Source organism: Acartia tonsa, chromosome 6, assembly GCF_053477335.1.
Source record: "Acartia tonsa isolate MP-2025a chromosome 6, ASM5347733v1, whole genome shotgun sequence".
Lineage (NCBI taxonomy): Eukaryota > Metazoa > Arthropoda > Copepoda > Calanoida > Acartiidae > Acartia > Acartia tonsa.
This window is the reverse complement of record NC_137265.1, coordinates 44,732,894-44,759,093: the sequence shown is the minus strand read 5'-3', so window position 1 is coordinate 44,759,093 and position 26,200 is coordinate 44,732,894. Positions and strand designations below refer to the sequence as shown.

Below are 26,200 nucleotides of genomic sequence, written 5' to 3'. Positions count from 1 at the left end.
TCTTAAATAAGATACAAAATTAAATAAAAATTGTTTTCAATTGCTAAATAATCTTTAATACACCAGACATCAATTTGAAGTTAAAATAAAATATACTATATATATCTCTATATAAAAAAAAGCGATTGTGCCCCTAGCATTTAGTTGGTCTGTTTTCTAAGGGGTAAGGCATAAAAATCATCCAGAGACTTGAATCTAAAAATCAAATAGCCTGAACCCATCCTGGGTCCTATGTACGTGAAGCTTTCCTAGAGTGTAGAACTAAATCAGCTATCAAAATCTTAAGCTACAGATAAAATACATACTGTTTACATACAAAACATATCAGATGATCATTATCAAATTTTTGTCAACTTTAATGCAATTAAAATTAAAAAGCATATACTTTACCTAGTAACTATTAAGTAATGAAATAGTAAATGAAGTGTATTCAAGTATATCTTTGAAAGTAATGTTTTTAAATGAACCTTTCGTGTCATATATTAACCTACTTACTGTTTCATTATATCAAAAGTTTATCCATATAAAATTCAAAATGGTTTAGAACAGAAAAGATAGACTTTTGTGTAATAAACGGCTAAGTATCTAATCAATTAGGATTATTGCTTTTTATATCACTAATAATGCATAAAATAACCACTGTTATACATCCTAAATATGCAGTGTTGAAGTGTTAAAAATATTGTTTTAAAGCCTCAACAAATATGACAAAATTATATTTACAAGCTTTAAACTATAAGATGATTTTTGATTAAAGGTTATTTTAAAGTCAAATAATCACATATTTTTATTAAAAACCTTTGAAATACTATAGACACGAAGAAGGAGCAGATACAATTTAGGTAAAACCAGTTTTGATTCAGCAAATGTGTATATTTATAAGATCCATTGACCGCTTGATGTGTGTTGGTTTTAAATCCGCTAAACTGTTGAGGAAAAGCGTGAATGGAAGTAGAATTTTCGTGGATATCATGACATGGGAAAAATTGTCGTCAATTTAGCTTGGAATGGGGGAATCGTTATTTTAGCCCGCTCCAAGTTTAACTTTATTAGAGAACATTAAAATAAAGTATTAGATCTAGAGAGAGACAATGGACTGTTTATTACACTAGTCCCCAAAGTTTTAATAACAACTTTGGGGACTTCTGTGAATCTTGATTGTTTGTTTCATTAAGTTGAGTATTCAAACGTTTAACCATTAATTGTAATCTACAGAAGGGATATTTTTTGTGTTATCTATGGGGAAGTACACCAATTCATTAGCCATTGTCTTATCCCTTTAGATTCCTGGCAAAATCCAAGTATCCATTTTTGTTTTAGATTGCTGAACGTTTCGGATGTGGTAGTCAATATTGTAGCGTGCTTAACATCTAGTGTAGGTAAGAATTAATAATTCACTTAGTCCGTCCCTCCGTCCATAAAGGAAGCCTGCAGAAAATACACCACTTTTAATGCTAAAAGACTGTCATAATTAGACCAAATGTCCTAAAGAAGTTGTATCAACTTTTTTGCTTTTTATTTAAGATAGCTAGCCGGTTCTTTCAGTAAGTAGTAGATGTAAAATTTATCATAGAATTCAGATATGCAATCGGTTTTTTTGTAGACCTCTTATTTTTTAAGTAATTTAAGTTTTTTTAAAAAATAATTAAGTCGGTTTTAAGGTACTAAAACGCAACAAAATATAAGAAGAAAATAGCCAGTATGAACAAAAATAGTAAGATCTTTAATTTGACACCTTACTTTTAAAATTCTGTTGAGTAATTGTTGAAAAAATCTATTTTTTTAACCTCGGTTTAATCAAAACATTAAACCTAAATATTTTCTCATACAGACACAAAAAATATGGGTTCATATATACCATTAGAATGAGAAAAATAATATGAATACATTCTAAGCAAAATTGAAAAAGTTTAAAAAAAATTGTAATAAAAAATAGAAAAAATAAAAAGTTTATTTTAAGAATTGGAACTACTAAACTAGCCAATCACAAATCGCAAAAATTGACGAATAGGGAAGATTAACCTATAAAATTAACCTATAGAATTGCCAGAAAAAAAGGAGAACGTTCATACAATATATACAATAGATACTACAATATATAATATAGTGATATTAAAGAACATGTAAAGAATGAAAAATTATGAACAAATATGCATCAGTCTCTTTATAAACTTCAAAACAATGCAGTTAAAAATACATTATTGTTTCTTGTGTTTAAAAAATATTTGCTACATTGCATTGTCTTTTGTTTAGGTTTGGTTCAGGTTTGGTTCAAGCTAACCCTTTAAGGCCGAAAATTATGATTCTTAAAATAAACTTATTTTTTTTATTATAGTTTTATAAAACTTTTTCAATTTTGCTTAGAATAGATTCGTAATATTTTTCTGATTCTAAAGGTATATATGAACCCATGTTTTTATGTCTGTTTGAGAAAATATTTAGGTCTAAAGTTTTTATTAAACCGAGGTTAAAAAAATAGATTTTTTCAATAATAACTCAACAGAATTTTAAAAGTAAGGTGTCAAATTAAAGATCTTACTATTTTTGTTCATACTGGCCATTTTCTTCTTTTATTTTGTTGCGTTTTAGTACCTTAAAACCGACTTAATTATTTTTTAAAAAACTTAAATTACTTAAAAAATAAGAGGTCTACAAAAAAACCGATTGCATATCTGAATTCTATGAAAAATTTTACATCTACTACTTACTTAAAGAACCGGCTAGCTATCTTAAATAAAAAGCAAAAAAGTTGATACAACTTCTTTGGAACATCCAGCTTCAATAACAAAAACGTTATAGGCATTTTAAAATATAATTTTAAAGATTAAATTTTGACTACTCTTATATAAGAATTTCAAAAGTAAATTTAACCAGCTAGAAGCAAAATCAGTAGATTATTTCGGGCACAAAGCTTAAATGTCAATAACTAATTACTTTTTTACATTAAAAAATCCTTTTCATAGTCAAAATCTATCTATCTATCTAGGATACATGTTACCAGCTTTATTAAGAAGATTACTGGTTTACTATTGGTTCAATTATTTGAATGTTTAATCTATCTATCTATCTATCTAGGATACATTTTACCAGCCTTATTACAAGAGGATTACTGGTTTACTATTGGTTCAATTATTTGTATGTTTAATCTATCTATCTATCTAGGATACATGCTACCAGCCTTATTACCAGAGGATTACTGGTTTTCTATTGGTTCAATTATTTGTATGTTTAATCTATCTATCTATCTATCTAGGATGCATGATACCAGCCTTATTACCACAGGATTACTGGTTTACTATTGGTTCAATTATTTGTATGTTTAATCTATCTATCTGTCTAGGATACATGCTACCAGCCTTATTATCAGAGGATTACTGGTTTACTATTGGTTCAATTGTTTGTATGTTTAATCTATCTATCTATCTATCTAGGATGCATGATACCAGCCTTATTACCACAGGATTACTGGTTTACTATTGGTTCAATTATTTGTATGTTTAATCTATCTATCTGTCTAGGATACATGCTACCAGTCTTATTATCAGAGGATTACTGGTTTACTATTGGTTCAATTGTTTGTATGTTTAATCTATCTATCTATCTAGGATACATGCTACCAGCCTTATTATCAGAGGATTACTGGTTTACTATTGGTTCAATTATTTGAATGTTTAATCTATCTATATATCTATTATACATGCTACCAGCTTTATTATCAGAGGATTACTGGTTTACTATTGGTTCAATTATTTGAATGTTTAATCTATCTATCTATCTAGGATACATGCTACCAGCCTTATTATCAGAGGATTACTGGTTTACTATTGGTTCAATTATTTGTATGTTGATCTATCTATCTAGGATACATGCTACCAGCTTTATTATCAGAGGATTACTGGTTTACTATTGGTTCAATTGTTTGTATGTTTAATCCTATTACAACTGTCACCACAAGGTAACACTAATTAAGTTGTTTTCCCTTAAAAGAAGGGGAAGAGGGAGAGGGGATTTTTTCGTTTGCTTGTCAATTACTGTAAGTCATGTTAGGTTAGGTAATATTGGTACTGGGTAGCCCCCCAGGGTTATCCACTACTACTAGTTACCCCCTCTTCTTATTTTTAATTTAGTTAAAAACAAGGAGTGGTGGCTTGACAGTGCTTTTAATCATTCAGTCGAGTAACTAATGTTGATCATTTGTTCTTGTTAAATGCGAAGCTATTATAAACTTCTGAAGGGTCCTTACGTCGACCTGATGGATATATTTGTAAAATTCCTTAATTTTAATTGTCCTATTGTAGGATAGGGCGAATCCAAAGACAATTAGGGATGATCAAGCCGCTAAAATTTAACATACTAAACAAAAGCTTGGGTACTTGGACAAAATTTAATTTTTAGGTCAATATTGAGCCTCGTAGTGCCTTCGTCTGAAATAGGAAGAATCTTCTCAGTTCTAGCCTTGTTCTCGGCTACAAGCAGCTCTTTGGTTGAGGCTTTATTTCAGGTTAGAAAAAAATCACAAAAAAATCCATTATCCGATTCCGTACACAGAATGAAAGACACAATGTCACTTAAAGAGTAGCTTCACTACTTACAACTTAAATTTTCAAAATGAATATGTATATAATCTTATATTGATTTTTATGATCTTAATAAACATTTCATAAATTACAAATTTATTTTAGAAAGTGTATTCTGAGAGTATTGGATATTTTCTCGGGGCCTATATGTTTCTAAATACAGGTGCAACATTTTTTAGAGGACAAAGACGTCCTAGCTTTTTATTTTTGAGGGAGTGGGGTGATCAATTACCCCGCTATTTTTTTTGGGGGGGGGGGGGGGATTTAAATTTAAAAAGTAACCCTTTTTAAAAACTTTTGTTAAGGGAGTATTTTGGGGGGTAATGCCCTGCCCTACGTCCCCAGAATATAGGATTTTTTTGGTCGGTGAGTTTATAACATCCCCCACCTCCTGGCCTCTTTTTGTACTTTCTGCCAATAAATATAAATATTTATAAAAATAAAAACGAAAAACATAATTTAAAGGTTTCATGATTTTTCCTTTTAATTTAAAAATGTATTTTTCATATAAAGCCACTGAAAATCTGTTCTTTAAACCACTATCCATATTTCCATCCACAATTCTTTTGTGCTTCGTTATTCAATGATGTTGTCATCCCTGTTTTATTTTCAGGTTTACTATTGATAACTGTACCCTCAAGTTTATGCATATATATTCTGTTAAAGAGAAGAAATAATCCTACCCTATAGCAGACAGACCAACTATATGAACTATTATAAAGTAGCTTTGCTAATAAATATAATGTTTAATAGTTATTTATAGCATCGTATTACAGACATTTTATAATATTATGAACAAAATTAACCAAAATTTCTTTTTTGTAAATATTTTGAGGACTTTTTTCGTACAATTGTAAAGATATTTGGAACTTGATATAAAAGATTTAATAATTATATAAAAGTATTTTTTATTATCAATGTTAAACTGCATGATATGTTCAAGTTCCTTCTAATAAAAAATACACAAAAATCTATTTATATTTATTTTAAATAGTTAGAATATAATAATATAAAACTATAATCTTTTAAAGCCAGGAACAACACAGCATGAAAAAGAGCCCAATTATTTTAGAAAATATGTTAAAAAGTATTAATCGAATTTACAACTACAAGGAGTTGATGAACAAAAGTGTAAAAAAAACCTTTTTATCTCAAAAACATTTTTGAAAGATTTAGAAAATTAGTCAAAAGGTTATTCAGAATTTTATAATTTTATACTCCTAGATGCCCTCACACAACTTTGTCTTAAATAATTAAAAGATGTGAGTGAGTGCTTTATTCAGGGTATATAGGAATGGGACAATGGATCTGAAATGAATTTTCTTGACTGTCTAGGACTGGTTGCTGGAACTAATACAATTTTTGTTAATTTCGCTTTGGGGACCAGCGCAGATAATACCGCTTAACAGTTGAACCCCTTATTTTAAACCATCAAAATTTTAAAAAAAATATGTTAGATTTAAGCCTATTTTTTAAATAAATGCTTTTTTTATTAGGACTCTTTATCATATTTGATTTTAAAAGTTAGTTAAAATTTGCACTTTTCCTCAAATCTGTATTCCCTGTCGGTGAGGACTCTTTTTAATTAATTTTCCATTGTCTCAACCCTTCATCAATGGCTTTAATTTCAAGAGCAAGCTGAATATGCAGAACAGGATTGGGCATTATTACAGAATGTTGTTGTTGTTGAAGTTGAAGTTGATGTTGTAGTCCACCAGTAGAACTTAAACCTGGCAAAAAAACCTTATAGTTAACTAGCGGTTACGCCCCTAGAAGCCTCCAGGGGCATTTAAGATAGGAGGGGGAAAAGTCGACCTCATCCAATTTTAAATTTGAGTTTCAAAAGAGTAAAAAATATTTTTTTGGGGGGGAGGGGGCGGGGAGAAGGGCGAAGACACCCACCTCAAAAATAGTTTTAAACCTTCCCATTACCTATAAGAAGCTTCACTGAAAAGGAGAACAATATCGGTTCAGCGGTTATCGAGATAATTCGGGACAGACAAAAAAAAACTTTCTAGCGGCAAGAACTTAAATGACTATAACACTGTCAAGGTCATTTTACAAGTAACCCATTTATTTAGCACATTTCTATTCCTCCTTATTTAATTGTTTAAGTTCCAATTGTGGTATGGGAGTTGATACGTGATCCAATGTTGGGATTAGTAATATTTGACATAAAATCACTTAACATAAATTCATTTCACATTAAGTATCATTTGACATAAACTCATTTGCCACAATGATATACTGTGGTAATACGACAACCAGACGGACAGGCAGTTTACAGAGTTGCTACGCTGTGACTTATCATAACAAACCCTCTGCACTAATCTTATTATATCACCATCTATCTCATGACCGATGTTGACCCCGCTATCTAGCGGTCAAACTGGCCTGCCTAAATGTGGGGAGGGACTCAAACATGCAGCTATCACGCGCCCCTCACGCGATTATACAACCGGGAGGCGCTGCCTCCCCTTTTACCACCGCTGCCCCCACAGCCTGTCTACCGCCGGGAGCTAAGCCCTAGCGTCCCACACCTCCTTCAAACCTAACCATTGTTATAATCTGTTGTATATATATAGTAAACATTCATTGTAAATATTATTCAGTTAAATATATAATTTCTGTATGACTAAATCCTGCTAGTTTGTTTTGGTAGAATAATTCAAGGCTAGGGCTCGTTGAACTCGAACTCGTTACCCTGTGGGCCGAGAACGCTCGGCTTACCATAATACTTCACATAAAACATTTCACATAAAGATACACTTCACATAAAGGTGCACTTCACAAAAAGATGCTCTTAACATAAAGTTACATTTCACATAAAGTTTCATTTCACGTAAAGGTACCTTTATGTCAGATGTACCATATGTCAAATATACCTTTATGCCCAATGTACTGTATTATAATTAAGTTTAAGTTTTTGGCTTAAAAGGAGAAACATATTCCTTTACTCTCAATTACTCTGGAAAAAGTTAAGAGAGCATTTATTAGATTCAGTTGTAATTGAGAGTCCATATACAGAACATTCTGGTTTGGAGTCGAGCCTTCTTTAGGCCAATTCAGCTACAGAAAGACATCCTACTACTTCAACGAGTTTAGTACAGACACATATTCCACCTCTTCAATGCCATCAAAGTTATACAGCTAATTAATACTTTTGTATTAATTAGACAGACAGTCATCCTAATGCTGTCGTAATGACTGAATTGTAGAGTTGACTCAATGTGTTTGACAATGACCTTTGATTTATATGTATGAAGCTATGAAAAATAAAGTAAGCAATAAGTTTGATAAAAAGAAGTTGAGTCTTCAGTTGCGTTTTGCAAGTCTTAGATAGTGAAAACTATAAGACTTACTAGCCAGGTTGTCACCAAGAGTGGGGCCTGGACATTATAACGAGCTCCGAGTTGAAGCTCGTTATATATCTATTTATTGATCATAGCTTTACCCAGTTATTAACTATCTTAATATACCTAACCTAATCTGATTTAAACATAGATATAATTGGAATACAGTAAGTGAATATTTAAAGTGTTGATTATTGATATATGAAGTATTGCTACTCTATAACTAACTATTTACCGTCTGTTTTCCGTGGTATAAATACCACAAAAGTGGCGCAGTGCTTAGGTGCGGAGGGTTATAGTTCTTACTAAAAGTTTAAATATAAATATTGGTTGTCATAATTAATATAAAAATATTAAACTAATCTGAAATATAACACTTCGACCTCGTGTAAAAAACATACGCTCTAAAGACTCTTTTCTAGTTTCTCATGTGAACATACAAGGTCATTATTGTGTCTACATTTCTTTCAATTGTTGATAACATTTTCATTAAATTTTCATCTTAAATTTGACAAGAATAAGTTTAACCATGGCTACACCTAACGCATATGAAATCACGGCTGAACGCATTGCCAAAATAAAAGATGAAAATATTAGAAATGCCTTAGCCCAAGCTCATGCTATTAACACACTCTTGCATAATGCTCTAATGTATGTTCAAGAAAAACATGAACAAGAAAAGGTAAGTGTTGGTACAATAGTCGATACACTCGATAAAAAATTGGACACCAACAAACAGGCCTTAACTGACAAGATTTCATCCTTAAAGACTAAAACAGCTACTATAAATCATGAAATCAAGGATAGGCCAAGTGAAGATAGTTTATTATCCTCCTCAATAAAAGGTAAAGAGTGCGGAAAAGTCACCCTAGTAAAATCCCGTGGAACCTTTAAGAATGAACAACAACCATTAACATCATTTATGTTTCATTGCTTTTATCGCAGAAAAAATACAGATTTTATAATTAACAGAATGCAAAGTTTAAATGTTTGTTGCATGTATTCCTTCCTTGACATAAAGTCTCTAGTCAAATGGTGTGCAATCACAATCACAGGGGCAGATTTCAGATGGTGGCGTCGCGCGCCCCCTTGGTTAAATTAGGGGGAGGTTTAAGTGGCTGATTGACAACCAACTGACAACTAAGATATGTCCTTCTGTCAGTATAATTTAGTCTCACAAAAAACATATCTATCCATCTAAATAATTTTGGTTCATATTCTTTTAAAATTATCTCATCGAGAATAATCAAAAGAATTATAAGGACTTAAAACAAAATTTAGATGCATTGTTTGATAAATATATTTAAAGATATGTCCTTCTGTTAGTATAATTTAGTCTAAAAAAAAAACATATCTATCCATCTAAATAATTTTGGTTCATATTCTTTAAAAATTATCTTATCGAGAATAATCAAAAGAATTATAAGGACTTAAAACAAAATTTAGATGCATTATTTGATAAATATATTCAAAGATAATAAGGTTCCTTTTTGAATCAAAATTGTTCTAATTTATCTAAATTCTAATTATAGTTTTATTTTGTTTATTGTTTCAAATTAAAGAAAGTCTAAAAAGTATAAATACAAAAGTATTTATTTTGTATTAAAGTAAACAAAACAAAAAATGACGACTTGTTAAAATATTTTTTATCATGAGATATTCACAACAATTAACATTTCTTTAATGTTGAAAAGTACAAATAATTCATTGATTTTATATTGCATGTTCTGATTCAAATTAATTTGTTTAATATTACAAGTGTCATAAATATAAACCATCATATGTTGCGTTTAAACAGGGCAATTATTCAAACACTACATTTTTGCATAGGGGTGTTGCAACCTGCTAAGGCACGCCCCTGTATATTTGTATAAATTGTGACACAAGTTTTGTATAAATCTGACGGAACTTTACATATATACTACCAGGGACACAGGATTAACCAATGGTTGATAAATTAATCTCCTTTTAAGATTTCAGTCAATATTTGAAGGCAAGTAAATTGTGGACTTGAAATGATTATTGATTAATAAAACAGCCTTTGTTCCCTCTCTCCCTGCTAACAAACTAAACAGGGACAATGTTTATTTATTAGCCTGTCCTAAAAATGTAAATTTCTACAATTTTGACTGTAAACAATTACCAGTTTTAAATATCTATATTTTCGTTTGATTTAATATACTACTTTACCAAAATATTAATAGAAAATAAAATCAAGCTCATCTAAATTATAATTGAATAGTAGCAATAATTATAAATTTAAACAATATACAAGAATAATTTGCTAATAGTGAGTTTGCTAATTTTTCTTATTTATTGATTTTCAATGATCTATCTTTAGCAGCTAATATAAGGTGTGTTAATTGAATATAATCACTGTTTAAAAAGTTCTACAATTGTCTCTACCCGACTTCAAATCAATAATATCCAAACAAAAAAATTGGATGTAATAACAAGGGACACAACATTGCAAAAAATCTATACCGTTCCTCATCTACAAAATAAAGATGAATGGGATGAAAATACTATATAAGATATAATAAGGGCTTTTAATGGTAAATCCAAAGCTATGATTTGTTGGTATTGTGCTATGGGAGGTCATACTTTTGATTGATACATAAAAATAAAAATTATATGATATAATATTATTATGAATGAATATGTTGTGTTTATAGTTTAAATTTGTTACAATCAAATGTGTTAATTGACATATAGTTAATGATTTTGTTTCGAGACATATCAATAAAATTTGTTGTAAACAAACCCAGACTAGACAAAACACATCATATGTTAATTGATATACAGTTAATTACATTGTTTTGAAATATATAAATAGAAAGAAAAACATTTAACTAAAAATGTTCTAATTAACAGTCATATGATTAAAAATATCCATGTGATATCAAAAATAATCACACTTTTTTTTTGTTTATTTTTTTTTAATAAAAAAAAAAAGAAACAAGAAATGTGGGGGAACCTATCATCCTAAGCATATGTCCATATATATATACATCCATTCATGTATTTAGCCCCATTTAAATCATATGAATGGGGTCATAGTATCAAAAAATACAATAAACTTTAAAAGAAACCATACAGAACAAGACAGACAGACAAATTGCAATGTTAATGGACAATGCTAAACAACAGATGAAACATAATCTAGACAGCGTTCCATATTTCTAATCAATGGCTTATTATAGATAAAAAGCCCATTATTAATTGTACTTGTTAATTGAAACATAATAAAGGATATTTTCATAAACATGTTATATTTGTATTTTAAATTCTATTTGAATAAAAATATAAAATAAAATGACCTTGTTTCTGTTTTTTTGTGTTGAACATATAAACAAATAAAATATTAGTATAAACAATAACAGCCTACCTAATGTCTATCTAAAATCATATGATTGAAAATTATAATCAAAAAGTACATGAATGTTATAAAATCTGTGCAATATAAAGGTGGAATTAAAACCTCTCAGAAACCCCCTTTCCCCCCTTCTGTAGCCACTTATATACATATAAAAATAGATATTTATATGATGTTGATTTTAGATAAGGGGGGTGACAATAAATTGTATATAAAAAAGAGAGAGAGAGAAAAAAATTGTTGATAAGGATATCAAAAACTTGCCTTACTACTTTAAATTTAAATTAGTTCTCGGCTCCCACCCAACAAAAGCACATTAAAATTGAAATTATAAAAAGTTATAAACTCTAATTATCGAGGAAGTTACTAGAATTTCAATACATGCAGTGTTAGATTATAATAAAACAATCAAACATAAATATAAGTGAATCGTTTACTTCAGGTAATTTTACTTCACTTTTATTTTTCCATCTGTTCACTCTCTAAATCTCTTTATGTATGTGTAATACAAAACACATATATATATATCAATTTATCTTACATAATATTTAATCATTAGGATATTATATATATATATATTAAGATTCTATTCAATATTCATAAGAAAATCTATAAATTAAACACTATTTAAAAAAGACAATTTAGTGAAATTTCTTTCTAGTATGTAAATAATATGATTGTAATAATCTAAATTAATATTTCAATATTAATTCCAAAATTCATATTTCTATAGTACAATGTCAAAAATAGGTAATCTATTATAAAAGATTCCTATACAACATGTGTAAAAAGGGACTGAATTTATGTTATAATTTGTAAAAATGAAATATATATATCAAATCATCTTAAATAATATTTGACCATTATTATGTAATATATTTCTAAATTCTATTAAATAATAAAAATCTTTAAATCAACTACTGCTTAAGAAAGACAATTTAGTATAAAGATTTCTTTCATATTATGTGGACATTACCATAGTTATAATCTAAATTAATGTTTCAACACTAATTCTAAAATCCATCTTTCTATTATACAATGTTAAAGAGAAGTAAACTATTATAAAAGATTCCAATGACAACATATGTAAAAAAAGGAAGCTGAATAAAATTTATCTTTAATAGTGAAGTATATTTATGAAATACTTCTCCACTTATTAAAATCAATCTTGCTAAAATTCTGGATGTGGGGAAATTATGTTCTGAAATATGATTTAAATTTTTAAGTAGTATTCATTATATATACATTTGAAATAGTAGTATAATAGCAGTATATTCAAGTAATGGTAAGAATAATCTACCTCTACAAAAAAGGTTAACATGATATTTGTTATTCTAATTATTTCATTAGCTTGTTTGAAAAATATAATTATACAGACTTTCCACCAATAATAATAGAGTTTCTATGCTTCTATATTGTACCTTACTGTTTCACAAATTATCATGAAATGTTCCAATCCAATAAGACAATTTCAACATGTCAAAACTACTGATAAGTGCTAGCTTTTAAATATGAACTAACTTTCCCTGTTATAGAAATGCTTTGCTCTAAACAAGAAAGTAATTTAGCATTTTAGAGGCTTAGTACAAAAAATTAGTACAGAGGACAAATAAATAACTCATAATTTGAAATGGGTATAAGTTAAAAATAGCTTAATACATAGTTTTTAAGAGTTATAATTTGCACCAATATGGTACCTATTTAGATCTTCCCTAAAAAGGAAAACAAAATGGGTGCAGTGTTAATTAAAATCTTGAGTTTGATATAACAAAGATCTTTTTCTGCTTTGTATACATACAAGTGGCTACGCCTCTAGATGCACTTGCAGTGATTAGGGCTTGAATACCCAACAACTAAATTTTTTAAATCAAATTTTGAGAAGGAATTAATTTTTTTGGTGGGGGGGGGGGATGACACTCCCACAAAATAGTTATTAACCTTCCCAAGACCTATGAAAAGCTCTACTGTGAAGCAGAACCATATTAATTCAGTGGTTAATGAGATCATTTACTACATACAAAAAAAAAAAAAAAACATTTTACTACTTTATTCTTTATATTATAGGATTGGGACTTGTGGCTATGCCAATAGTCTAAGGGGGAGGGCGGTGGATGTTGGAAAAACAATATTATGATATAATAAATATAAAAAAAACGTTCAAGTTAATTATTTTAACTTATAAAAGGTTTTTAAAGAAATGCTTCTGTAAATTTACATCTGTTTAAAATAATGAACTTAGAGGCTAGATTTCTTCAATAATATGGAACTATTACTTTAATGGATATCAGCGCAATTTAAACTGATACTCTAAGGATTCCATTGTGTAATATTAAACATTTAGATTCATAAAGCATTTATGGAGACTAATCCAAATCATCAGCTGTTATTAGGATTGTAACAAAGGAATCAAAATGTCAAAAAATCCACTATTCCTAGTTGTCAGTTGTAGAGCTGTCGTAATATGACAAAGTTGGATAGGGTGTATAGCAAGCAAATACAGTACTCTGTTCCACCCCAGGAACCAGTCCAAGATGCTTGAATTATAATGCTTCTTTGATAATGGAGTTATGTCTTTTTTTTTTCATAAAGTTTTAAGTTTTGACACCAAACTACACATTATTATTTTTAGAAAACAAGAATAGAAGATTTCTTCCAACAATCAAGATCATATATGGCTAAAGTAAATAATGAAAAAGGTTAGCTGCCAAGATATATAATATTGAAGATTTAAATTAAGATCAAGACTAAATTGGCAGTAGATCTATTGAGAAAGTTATTACAATTGTTCATTTGATGATGTATGACTGATCTCTAATTGGCTGATGTATTTCCCAGTGGATTAAGCCTATAATACCACGAAGGTGAGCCACACTTCTTTATGTTGATTTTATTGTCAGTTAGAATATAGGTAACCACTGAACTGATTTGATTCTCAGTCTAGTTTTTAGGCTATTTACTGCCCTCCACTGTGGCTATAAAGCCCTTAAATTCTAGGGGCGCAATCGCTAATATTATAAGAGTCAATTAACTCCTATTCATTATGCTGGTAATGTATCTAATCATGATACCGTTATTCTAATTTATGCTAAATTTAAAATAATAATATGATCTTAACAAATTCAAATGAAAAGATGATTTGGATCAAACCAATTGTATTGTTATATTATCCAAACAATTATCAAATTCAAACTAAAGTAGAGATGCTATAGGTAAATGTAAATATCCTCATCTAAACTTGTAACCTCAATACATACATATGGTTACTTTATAAGTTTCCCAAAGTATAGAATTTTGGATTCAGTAATTTAGTTTTTGAATTATATTTTTGGAAGTGTAAATATAGTAATGTGGGACTGACGACCAGACCCCATATGTATAGAGGAAGATTCGCCCTCACTACATAAACAAGCATATGTAGATATATATACTTACAGTAAATTGGTGACTATTCCATAAGGTATACTCAACTGGTACATAACAATACCTGAATTTCAGACATATAGATAATTATGTATATACCTATGTCTGTTTATAAGTTTTATGATAACTTATCAATATCTATAAATGAGTACAAACACTGCTCTATAAAGGGATTTATAATCTCTATAGTCATGCCCAAAAACATTAGTCCAATATGTCTATTTGCTACATCTCCTGGTCATTTCAATGATAAATTAATAGATAAGTGGTCAATTCTAATTTATACCAGCAGCAAGGCTTCTACATATTTAGCCTGGTATTTAAATGGAAGATGTATATTTATGAAACCTAATCAGTTCATTAGGAATAAGCTTTCAAGGGCCCTTGCTACTAATCATTGGGATATAGGAATAATACATAAATCTGCTTATGAAATGTATTTCCAACAAATTTAAATAGTTGTAACTTGAAACGCAGTAATAGTTGCTTTGCTGACTAAATTACCACAAGTTACAGTAACCAAAAACAATCTACTGTACCTCATATGTATGGGTGTTAAACTGTCAATTAACCTACAGTATTGGTCACCATGATATGCAACTGAGGGAAATCTTACAGTTAAAAGACAGGCAAAGGCAACAAGTCAGCAATTTTATGCTAAAGTAGTAAATTACTGAACAGACAAATTTTGATGTATCAAAGATATTGTACACTGCAACCTGTAATAGTTGGGTAGTAACTTTAAAGCTTTTGCAGCCTAAGAAACAATGATATCTTGAATTAATGCATATTCATGTATTTCTTCAAGTGGGTGCAGGGTTTAAATAACCTTAACTACAGACGGAGGGGTACAGTTGCTAGAGTTAAACAGCCTTGTTCCTTTAAGATTCAGGAGTACGTTAGTCTTATCCACTTGGTGGGACTACAATATCCTTGTATCCATCTAAAAATATTGTACACTCATCTGATTGACTATTGTACCTTTGTACTACTGTAATGTTATTGTACCTTTGTTAATAGAAAATGTACAGATTCCTGGTGTTTGCTAACCTCCTAATATTGGACATTAAAATAAATTTATAACCACTTCATTGGATTTTTAATCAATGGCAATCATTATTGATGAAAGTTAAAATCCATACTGCATCAGGCATGTATTTTGACTAAATAAAATCATTAAGATAATGTGTATGGAAAATCTAGAATACCTCCCTTTGCCCCTTAATAAAAGTTTTTAGTTTATGTGTAATAAACTATAGTTGATGGTAAAGTGGTCACTTTATTTTTGCTAAAGATTATTAACTAACTCAGGTGGTTCCAAAACTATTATAAAACCAATGGCAAATTTTCTAATTATAACATATTGGATATAAGAGTATTAAAATACAAAAAAATCTTTCAGGGATAGTTCATTCAAAGTTGAAAAGTTTTCTTACATAAACTTTATTAACAATGACTTCAATTCTGAAACTACAAGAACATGGTCACCGGGAGTTGGGAGGGAAGATATCACATCTCCCAAATAGGGAGACCACAATCCTCCTCCCGTACTTGATCAAATTCCACCAGGGAGGGGATAATTTGGATATAAATGAAATTTTGTAAAAAATCAAAAACATTGACATAAAATCATAAAAACATATTTTGTCAGAATTTGATTTTAATAGCAAAATTACAGAGTCCAATTTTGAACATTCAGTCATGCTTAACATTAAATATACCACTAAATAAGTTCAAACTTTAATGAATTACTTGTTTACTTGATTTAAATTTAAATTGTTAAGATTAGCTTAGTATCAACAATATATTGATATGCATTCGGTATTTGGTATAAGGTGTCCAGATTATATCACCAGAAACGCACATTATTACAACAGCACAAATTACCTTTATTCCTTATAATTGGTCTAATCCTGTAGAGCCTTCCTCATATTTTGCAAAAATGTATTTTTCTTATTAAACAATGTAAGGATCATGTTATAATAAAACAAGAAGGGAGAGGCCATTAGGGTATACATAAACATACTGGTACCCATAACCAAAAGTTTAATACACATGCTATCTCCCATTTGTTAGCTTAGAAACTTTTGGTAATTTTTAGTAAATCTTTACTGGTGTATTTCAACTTTTAACTTTTACTATTAAAATAATTCTTTGGTTCTAATCATTGAGGATGTACACCAATTGACCGTTAATTGTCCCTGATATAAAGCATCCGTTGCCTTATCCCTTAAGATCCCTGATGTGAAGGCATATACCCTGAATTAAACAAAGCTTACAGCCTTTTAAAAATTCATAACCTAGCAAAATTGCTAATTGGGTATTTTTACTACTCTTGAGAAAAAGAAAAATATTCATAAGTTTTTTAACATGGCTACTATACAATATCATTCTTATATTTAAAATAAGACAAATAAAATGCACAATTAATTCATATTAACAACTGTTTTCACACAAATCAGGGGCGGATGGATATTTAGATAATTAATAGACCCAATAGGCTAAAATTAATTATCACTACTTAACAGTTACAATAAAGTGTTATACAGTAAGCACAGAAATAGTTGTATGATAAAAATGGGTTAAGTTTTAATCATCTCAAGTTGTTTTCTAAATTTATTTATAAAACAGAATCAAAGTAACAACACTAATTGTGATGGATTAAAATTGGTTTTCAGCCTCATTAAAAAATGACATATAGCATTATATTTCAAATGTCTTCTCATTTTACGAAATATTTGTTTCATTGGACTTTGTCACAACTCTAAATTTGGTACCCACCCACCAAATTTTGACTTGATAAAAGACAAATATAAGCGAAGTAATTGAATATAACTTGCAAGTGATCTATCCCTGCACTGAGGGAAGGCACATAATTTGCAAGAAATCAATCCCTGTCATTGCATGGCAGATGGGGAGGTTGGTGTTATTTTTCAGTTTATCTAAAATCCGCGGGAAGCTGCTTATAATACCAGCAACAAAGAACTAGTTCTATGTCTTAAAAATTGTATTGTACTATTTAATAATTTTAATGGCTAAAATTTACCAAAACATTATGATCTAACAACTTTGGAAATTTTATTAAATTTTGATTGGTTGGTTCAATGAATTGAATGACCAAATGTTTCAATTAATTGTAATCTATAGAAGGCATAACTTTGTTTATCATCATTGGGGACTTACATCAATTTATCTGTCATTGTCTTATCTCTTTAGATCCCAAAGCAAGACAGCATCAAAATACACTTTCTCTTAAAGGAAGACATTCACACTAAGAGAAGGGGGGATGCCTCCTGAATGTTAACTTAAAAAGTAATTGGGTCCAGGTCCAAAACCTTACCTCCATTTTACTACTTATATGCCATCCATATAATCCCATATTTACACATAAAGGGATATAAAAGAAAAAGTATAATAATAATATTTGAATTTTATGTACCAGTAAAGAAATATAAATACATCCATATATTTATACATTTGGGTATATACTATGATGTGCTTAAAATAGTACTAAAACAATATTAAGTTTTAAGTTACAAAAATTTTAGCATATTTATCATTATGTACCTGTAAAGAAATATAAATACATCCATATATTTATACATTTGGGTATATACTATGATGTGCTTAAAATAGTACTAAAACAATATTAAGTTTTAAGTAACAAAAATTTTGGCATATTTATCATTATGTACCTGTAAAGAAATATAAATACATCCATATATTTATACATTTGGGTATATACTATGATGTGCATAAAATAGTACTAAAACAAAATTAAGTTTTAAGTAAAAAATTTTAGCATATCTATCATTATTTCAGGTCAATCCACAGATCCAGACGAGCCTGCTGTCAACGAACCTGGCCCAGAGAAGCCTGCTTTCAACAAATCTGCCCCAGAAGAGCCTGTTGCCAATGAACCTGTCCTAGAGGAACCTGCTGCCAACAAACCTGCCCCAGAGGAATCTACTACAAATGAACCTGTCACAGAGAAGCCTGCTGCCACCAGACCTGATCCAGAAGAATCTCTGTTCAATGAACCTGTTCATCTTGACCATGTCCTTGTCCATCTCGAGGAACATTATGTCATTGACTACAAACCTGAAGAGGAGGAACTGCTGGCCAGCTTTGATAGTGATGAAGAAGATTCAGCATATAGTTAATAGTTTTGACAGTTAAAATAATTTTTGCTTGTTTGTTTGTTTTAATTTTATATAGTTGTTTATAGATTAATTTACCTTGTTGTAAGTATACAGTCATTTTAATCCACATTGGGTCAAATGGGGGGTAATGTCGTAATGACTGAATTGTAGAGTTGACTCAATGTGTTTGACAATGACCTTTGATTTATATGTATGAAGCTATGAAAAATAAAGTAAGCAATAAGTTTGATAAAAAGAAGTTGAGTCTTCAGTTGCGTTTTGCAAGTCTTAGATAGTGAAAACTATAAGACTTACTAGCCAGGTTGTCACCAAGAGTGGGGCCTGGACATTATAACGAGCTCCGAGTTGAAGCTCGTTATATATCTATTTATTGATCATAGCTTTACCCAGTTATTAACTATCTTAATATACCTAACCTAATCTGATTTAAACATAGATATAATTGGAATACAGTAAGTGAATATTCAAAGTGTTGATTATTGATATATGAAGTATTGCTACTCTATAACTAACTATTTACCGTCTGTTTTCCGTGGTATAAATACCACAATGCTTTGGTGTTTCTACACATACACAGACATCCTATTACTTCCGAAGCATACCAGCATAATTAATCAATAGTTTGAGTCATTTAAATATATTTAACATTTGCTAATAAAGTATTCACATTTACTCATAAATATAATAACCATATTTAATTAAAACTTAAAAAGATATATTTTATATTTGAATTAGGTACCCGAATCTACTCTATCATTAATTCGTGTCAGTCTGTCTACATTTCAGTACATTGTACATTTATGTCAAATGTACCTTTATGTGAATTGTACCTTTATGTGAAGTGTACCTTTATGGCATATTTACCTTTATGGCAAATGTACCTTTATATAATGCATTTTTATGTCAAATGTACTTTTATGTGAAGTAATTTTATGTCAAATATTTTATGTAACATGAATATATGTGAAATGATTCTATGTCAAATATTACTGATCCCCATGTTGATCCAATTTTGATACATGATTACAATTATTAGTTACTAGCGGCTTCGCCCCTAGCCTCTAGGAGCTTTGCCCCAAGAGAGATATAAAAAAAAAATTAAGGCAAAATTCGTAAAAGGACCAAGGAAATCTTCAGCAAAAAAAATGGGGGGGGGATTTTTTGTTTTTGGGGGAATTGGGGGTGTTCCACCCCCCAAGAAAATAGCCTAAAACCACCACAGGACCAGTAGTTATATTCCCTGAAGAATAGAATCCAATCGGTTCAGTGGTTACCGAGATCTTAAGGGACGGACAGACAGACAGACGGACGGACAGACATCATTCTACTTTGTATTATAGATTACCTTCCTTGTCTCAATCGAGGCTTTTTTTGAACAGAAATGCTGGATTCCAATTCAACATCTCTGAATGGAAAAAAGAGAATTAAAAGAACACTTTGGGTTAATAACTAATCATGGAGTAAGATATTCGGAGGAAGATATTTTTGTAACTTTTAAGTCTACCTAAAACAGTTAGTCTTACCCCACCCCCTCTGATTTTAGGGTTTTTTTAAATTAAGGGGGGGATAAAAATAGCCCCCCTCTTGTTTCATTTTTTCCAAAATTAAGCGGGGGGGGGGGAGGATGGTTTTCTGCTCCAGTATTTATATGTAAGCAAGCACCAGAGAACCATATCAAAGCAGTGGTTTAACAGATCCTATGGTACAGACGACAAACATCCTGCTAATTTCATATATGTAAGTAGCCTTTATAATCGAGCCTTTAGATATAGGTGGACAGAAAAGAAATAACTTACCTCTCTGTTGATTGCACGTTGTCAGCCTTTATTACTTTCAAAATATTATTATCATATAACTTCTTCATATCAATGGGTTTTACATCCAATTCATCGTCAAGCACAATGGTTCGCCTCCTTTTTCCAGAAGTTCCCTGGGAAGTTCCTACATGGGGTAAGTTTTAAAAAAATCTTTTATAAAAATTAAGGTCGGTCTTTGTCTAGTGGATAGCTCAGATCATTAGTTTAAAAGTATTAGAATCATACTAACTTTTCAAGTATATATACCAGTGGCGTGCGAACCGAAGGGGGCATTTGGGGCAATCGCCCCCCCCCCTAGCGACCAAAACGCCCCCCCTGCCCCCCCCCCCCCCCCTAGCCACCGCCCCCCCTCCTAAATGTTGAAAAATGCCCCATTTTGCCCCCCCCCCCTGGTCAACAAAAATGCCCCTTTTTGCCCCCTACCCTACAAAAAGCAAAACTATCCCAGTTTCAAAAAAAAGATCAAGAAATACTCAACAAAAAAAAATTTTTGGCGCTTCGCGCCAAACAGACAGTTACTATTAATTTAACCTTACCAAATTTTTTAATTAGTGTAGAAATTAGGTTATAATCTTTTTTCACTTAACATAACAAACCAGGTAATAGGAAGTATTTTATTTTGTATAATATAAACTTTTTACCAAAGAAATTTTGTACATCCCCAATTATGATACACAAAATTACCCCTTATATATATTACAATTAGTGGATGAAATGTATGGAAACTCGACTTAATTAACCAACCAATCAAAATTCCATTAAAGTCCCCAAAGTTGTTGAGCCAACAAATAAGAAAATTTTAGAAGGCTAAAACTTAATGTTAACATTCCCATCATTATGGAGTATAATTAACTATTAAAAATTCATGGAGGTCTTTTCAGGACGTTTTTGGCTATTTTTGTATCTTTTAAATTTCGGGTTTAGTCCCTTTTGTGACATTGCCTCTTAAGGTGCATTTCGTCGTATCTTCACAGTAGCTTTTCACCTATTTATATCTCCTGCGGGGTAAAGCTTCCATAAAATAAAAACTCAACTCAATCAAGCATTTCAGTAAATATAAAAAAATCCTTTAAACTAATTACAAACCTTATCAGGACACATGCGAAGTTAAACTTTAAAAGAGTATTATATTTGTTCATCAGTTAGCAAGATAATTTTAGTTGATATTTATGTTTTCTTGTACTTATAGGAAGAAGATACTACTTTCTATAATACAAAGTAGAACGATGTCTGTCTATCTATTGGTCTTTCTTAAGCTTAAGATCTCGGTAACCGCCAAACCAATTGGGTTCTACTCTTCAGGTAATATACCTACTGGTCCTGTTGTGGTTTTAGGCAAAGAATCCCCCCCTCCAAAAAAATTCCTTTTCTTTTAGTAAAATATAACAAGTAGGTAAGTGAGGTGGGGAAAATCCCTTTAAAAAAACTTTACAATATCTCTTTTGGCAATGCCCCTAGAGGCTAGGGGCGAAGATGCTTCGTACTTAAATAAATGAATATAAACCTCATTATTAGTTGATACTATTTACATGATTAAATGGGGTAATTTTTTTTAGGGGAGGTAATTAAGGGGGGGTAGTTAAATCCCAAAACAGATTTCAGGGGGGTAGAAAAATTTCCGGCGCGCGAAGCACGCCATTTAAACATTTAATGTAGTTTACATAAACTTTCAATTATGTCTTCCCATATTTTTACATGATATAAATTATGTAAATGAGAAATTTAAACAACTGTGATTTTTTTTCAGATAAAAATGTAGAACATTAGTTGATATTTTATAGTTAAAGGGTTTTTTCCTTAATTTGAATCCAAAAGAGTTATAATGAATACTACTTTCTATAAATACTAGCGGAAAGACATCGTTCTACTTTGTATTATAGATACACTAGCAGCTTCGCCCCTAGCTTCTAGGGGCTTTGCCCCAAAAGGTTTAATCAAGAGGTGTTATTTAGATTTATAAAGAAAAAGTAAAGAAAAATTGGGGGGAGGAAATTTTTTTTCGGGGTAGTCGAACTAACTTTCCTTTTTTTTGATTTCAGTTTTTATAAGAATTTTTTTTAGGGGGGGTATTTTTCATTTTTTTGGGAGCGTTGGGGTGTTCCACCCCCCAAGAAAATAGCTTAAAACCATCCCAGGACCAGTAGGTATATTCCATGAAGAGTAGAGCCCAATCGGTGGTTATTGAGATCTTAAGCTTCAGACAGACAGACATTAACTACTTTGTATTATAGATGTATATGTGTTTTATGGTACGTTATTGTACGTTATTTATTCAAAAAATGTACGTTATTGTGTTCATTGTAATTTTTTTGTAGTACGTTATTTTCAATATTAATATCAAAAAGGCGGTGGTCGCCCTGTATTTATTTCAACAGATGCTCTTTAAATCTACTTGTCTGTATTCTTATTAATGATTTTTTGTGCTTTGCTACTTAAAGATGTTGTCATTCTTGTTGTCATACAATAAAGAAATATTTAAAATCAGTTTTACATATTAGGTTAATTTTTGGTAAATTATTTCCAAAATGAGTGTTTTTATCTCCCCCCCCCCCCCCAATTTTTTTTAATGGGGTTATTCATCCTTCCTGCTGAGATTTTATAACATCCCCTTCCACCCATAAAAAATGTTTTGTGGTGGGGGGGGGGGGGAAGGTTAAATTATCTTTTTTTTCGAAGATGTTTTCTAGCTCCCTTCCCTTCGGTCATTGCAGGGTGGGGAGAAGGGATGGATGAGAATTGAGGAGGGAGAAGAGATGGGGGATATAAATGGGAAATAGGGATGGGGAAGAAGGGATAAGGACTAGAAGGCCCATATTCAAATAATCCCACCCCTTAAAACGCCTTTATTTAAAATTAGTATATATAAATCAAAATGCCCCGGGGGGGCACTTTGCTTTAGGGGGGGGCAAAATTTTACAAAATCTTCAAAATGCCCCCCCCCCCAGACAAAGTGCTTCGCACGCCACTGATATATACCTGTAAAACTTAAGCCTTAAATATAATATGGGATGCGAATTTCATTCTTATCGTTATTGGAAAGTCCATTTTGAAAATGTTACTATTACCTTATAACCAACAAAAATTTGGAAAATATAAATGAGATAAACAGCATGACCCACAATAGAGTATTTTTAGCGTTTATGTATCCTTGTTCTCTATAAATTTCCACATCAAAATACATGAAAATTTTACATCAATTAACATTGCAGATTTTTAGAGCTAAAGTTTTGAAAAAGTGGCTGAGGAGTAAGTAACTTTTTAAGAGAAATGTTTTTCTTTCAAAATGTCAATACTTTTTATTAAACTTATATAAGAATGTCTCCAACATTTTTTTTTACACTCATAATATTTTTTACTTGTTATAAAAAAGGAATAGTTATAAAGGCATTTTTGAATACTGTATACGGCAGCAAAAACTCCCAAATACAAAGAAATCATTTAACAAGGATGACAACATCCATAAAAGCTAAGCATTGAAACGGTAGGACAAACGGACATTAACACTTGTACAGTGTCAGAACTGAATATTCATAATATAATTGTATAAGAGTCAAAGCAAAATTGTAAGTAAATTTGTTGAAAAACTGCTTGATTCAGGATAATGTTTATGGACATACTAACATTTTTAGGACTTTTAGAGTTGGTTCGCTGATTACATTATACTTTGTTGTCCCTGGAATCAATATACCAAAAATCAGATCAATCGGATGATAGATCACATAAAAATTTGTTGTTAAAAAATTTAAAAAATCAACATGTTTAAAATGGACGTACAGACATTTTGGTGATGATTATAGAGTTGCTAAGCTTTCTAAATCGTACCTAACTATTAAAGGAATCACCATGCAAAATTTGATATCGATAGGACAATTCTAACATGCCTAAATTAACGAAAAAAGTTATCCGTTACGGACCGACCCTAATTATAGAAAAGCTTCGCTTTTAAAAATAGTAGCAGATTAAAAGTACACATTTTAAAATAACTTAAAAATCAAAAAGATACACTTAAAACTTTTATTTAGCGTTAACAATTTAACTGATTTTTATGTGTCTCTAAGAAATATGGGCTCCAAAGGCTAAAAATTACTTTTTTTGGGTCAAGCTGTAGAATCAGTGTCGTACAAAGGGTTTTGCAAGAGAGTTGCGCAAAGCATCCGAAAATTTTGAAAACAACCTTAAACAAAAATCGAGAGGGTTTACTGGATTTGGTAAATTAGCGCTCAAAGCGCGCATTTTTGTTACACTTATTTAACTTGATACCCCCTTGGCTGTTTGAAGGAAGTGTATCTTTGAAACGTAGAGGAATGTATGGGGGTGGGTATAATTTCCTTCAGCACGCCTTTGTTTAAAATGAAAAAAATAAATAACACATTGGTAAAAATTTAAACTTTAAATTACTATTAATTCATGGTTTGTCTGTATGAAACCTCAGAGGGCCGTCAGCTAAGTCCAAAAAGTATAATTATTGTTAAAAATTCACCTGAACTAGAAGGACTGCAACTGCTACAACATGTTTGTGTTAACGTAGTTGAAGTTGTATATGTAGCAAAAAAGTTGAAACACTGACCATCAACACTTATCAACAGAAAACAAGATACAGCAACAAACTTGAGCATTTTTCTACATAAAAAAATCTCTCAAACCTGTATTTCTATATTCAACCAGAAAATTTGTAGAGCCGTTTTTGCTTTAAATTAAAAACAAAGGTTTCTGAATAGAGGAACATAACGTCATAACCTAAAAATTATATGTTTTTATTGGCGTATTCTTGAATCATTCATACTGGTTTGTTCAACTATACTAGATATGTAGCATTCATTGGCTGCTATTCCGCCAATAAATTCCATTTGAAACTGCCGAAAATTAAATATTTTGTTGAATTAAAGTTGGAGTAAAGCTTGTTTTCTGGTGTAACTGAAAGGGCAGTGGGTAAGAAGAGGGAGAAAAAAGGGAAAGGGATTGAGGGGAAATTTTCACTTAGAAATGTCCACACTTTTAAATAAAAAACTATAGACTTAGAATATTTAAGGCTACATATGCACCAATGCAGTATTAAAACTGACTAACCAAAAATAAGAAATCACGTAGACTAATATATATATAATATAGATAGATGCAAAGAATTCAAATTTAAATGCAATCGTGTCATTCTTTTAAAAGCGAAGCATTACATTGATTAGGGTCTGTTCGTCTCTACGTAACAGATAGCTCTAATCGTTTATTAAGTCATGTTAGAATTGTCCTGGTGATTCAAAACTTTGCATGATGATTCCCTTGGGTACAATTTTGGGTACTATTTTAAGGGAAGCTTCTCTATACTCATGTCATTAAAATGTAAGTATGTCCTTAAACAGTATCCTGATTTTACGCAATTTTTTTAGACTTACAAATTTATATTCTGCTTTATATTCATGTTCGTTTGTCCTACTGTCTGATTCTAAAGCTCCGCTTTTGCCTTTTATATTTGTTTTCATCCTTGTTTTTCTAGTTCTAG

The 26,200-nt window shown here is 30.6% G+C and overlaps 2 protein-coding genes across 3 annotated transcripts in view; one reads left to right on the top strand and one right to left on the bottom strand.

Annotated features, from left to right (window-relative positions):
• Nucleotides 1-5,440, top strand: part of LOC145322777 (putative peptidoglycan muropeptide transporter SLC46) — a 33,692-nt gene extending 28,252 nt beyond the window's left edge. The window contains exons 16-20 of one of the 2 annotated variants that reach the window (XM_080165031.1): nucleotides 1,321-1,379; nucleotides 3,862-3,955; nucleotides 4,396-4,501; nucleotides 4,683-4,740; nucleotides 5,191-5,440. In XM_080165031.1, coding sequence (XP_080021157.1) covers nucleotides 1,321-1,379; nucleotides 3,862-3,955; nucleotides 4,396-4,501; nucleotides 4,683-4,740; nucleotides 5,191-5,267 — 394 coding nt within the window. In that variant the 3' untranslated portion in view covers nucleotides 5,268-5,440. Of the gene's footprint in view, nucleotides 1-1,320; nucleotides 1,380-3,340; nucleotides 3,741-3,861; nucleotides 3,956-4,395; nucleotides 4,502-4,682; nucleotides 4,741-5,190 lie in introns of those variants that run through there. The other variant, XM_080165032.1, reaches the window with a different exon arrangement.
• A 637-nt stretch (nucleotides 5,441-6,077) lies between these two features.
• Nucleotides 6,078-25,726, bottom strand: LOC145323399 (uncharacterized). The gene is made up of 4 exons (XM_080165819.1): nucleotides 25,187-25,726; nucleotides 20,686-20,830; nucleotides 20,235-20,294; nucleotides 6,078-6,307 (listed from the first exon to the last, which is right to left on the bottom strand). Exons 1-4 carry the CDS (start codon nucleotides 25,320-25,322, stop codon nucleotides 6,205-6,207), a joined length of 444 nt encoding a protein of 147 aa, XP_080021945.1. The 5' UTR covers nucleotides 25,323-25,726; the 3' UTR covers nucleotides 6,078-6,204.
• Between the last annotated feature and the right edge of the window lie 474 nt (nucleotides 25,727-26,200).

What these genes read in the sequence shown, in the direction of transcription:
- LOC145323399 (XM_080165819.1), bottom strand. Translation starts at nt 25,322, where the DNA reads ATGCTCAAGTTTGTTGCTGTATCTTGTTTTCTGTTGATAAGTGTTGAT. An exon ending in AACGTGCAATCAACAGAGAG is followed by an intron (nt 20,295 to 20,685) that starts GTAAGTTATTTC and finishes TTTTCCATTCAG; the next exon opens with AGATGTTGAATTGGAATCCA. An exon ending in CCTCGATTGAGACAAGGAAG is followed by an intron (nt 6,308 to 20,234) that starts GTAATCTATAAT and finishes TTTTTTTGCCAG; the next exon opens with GTTTAAGTTCTACTGGTGGA.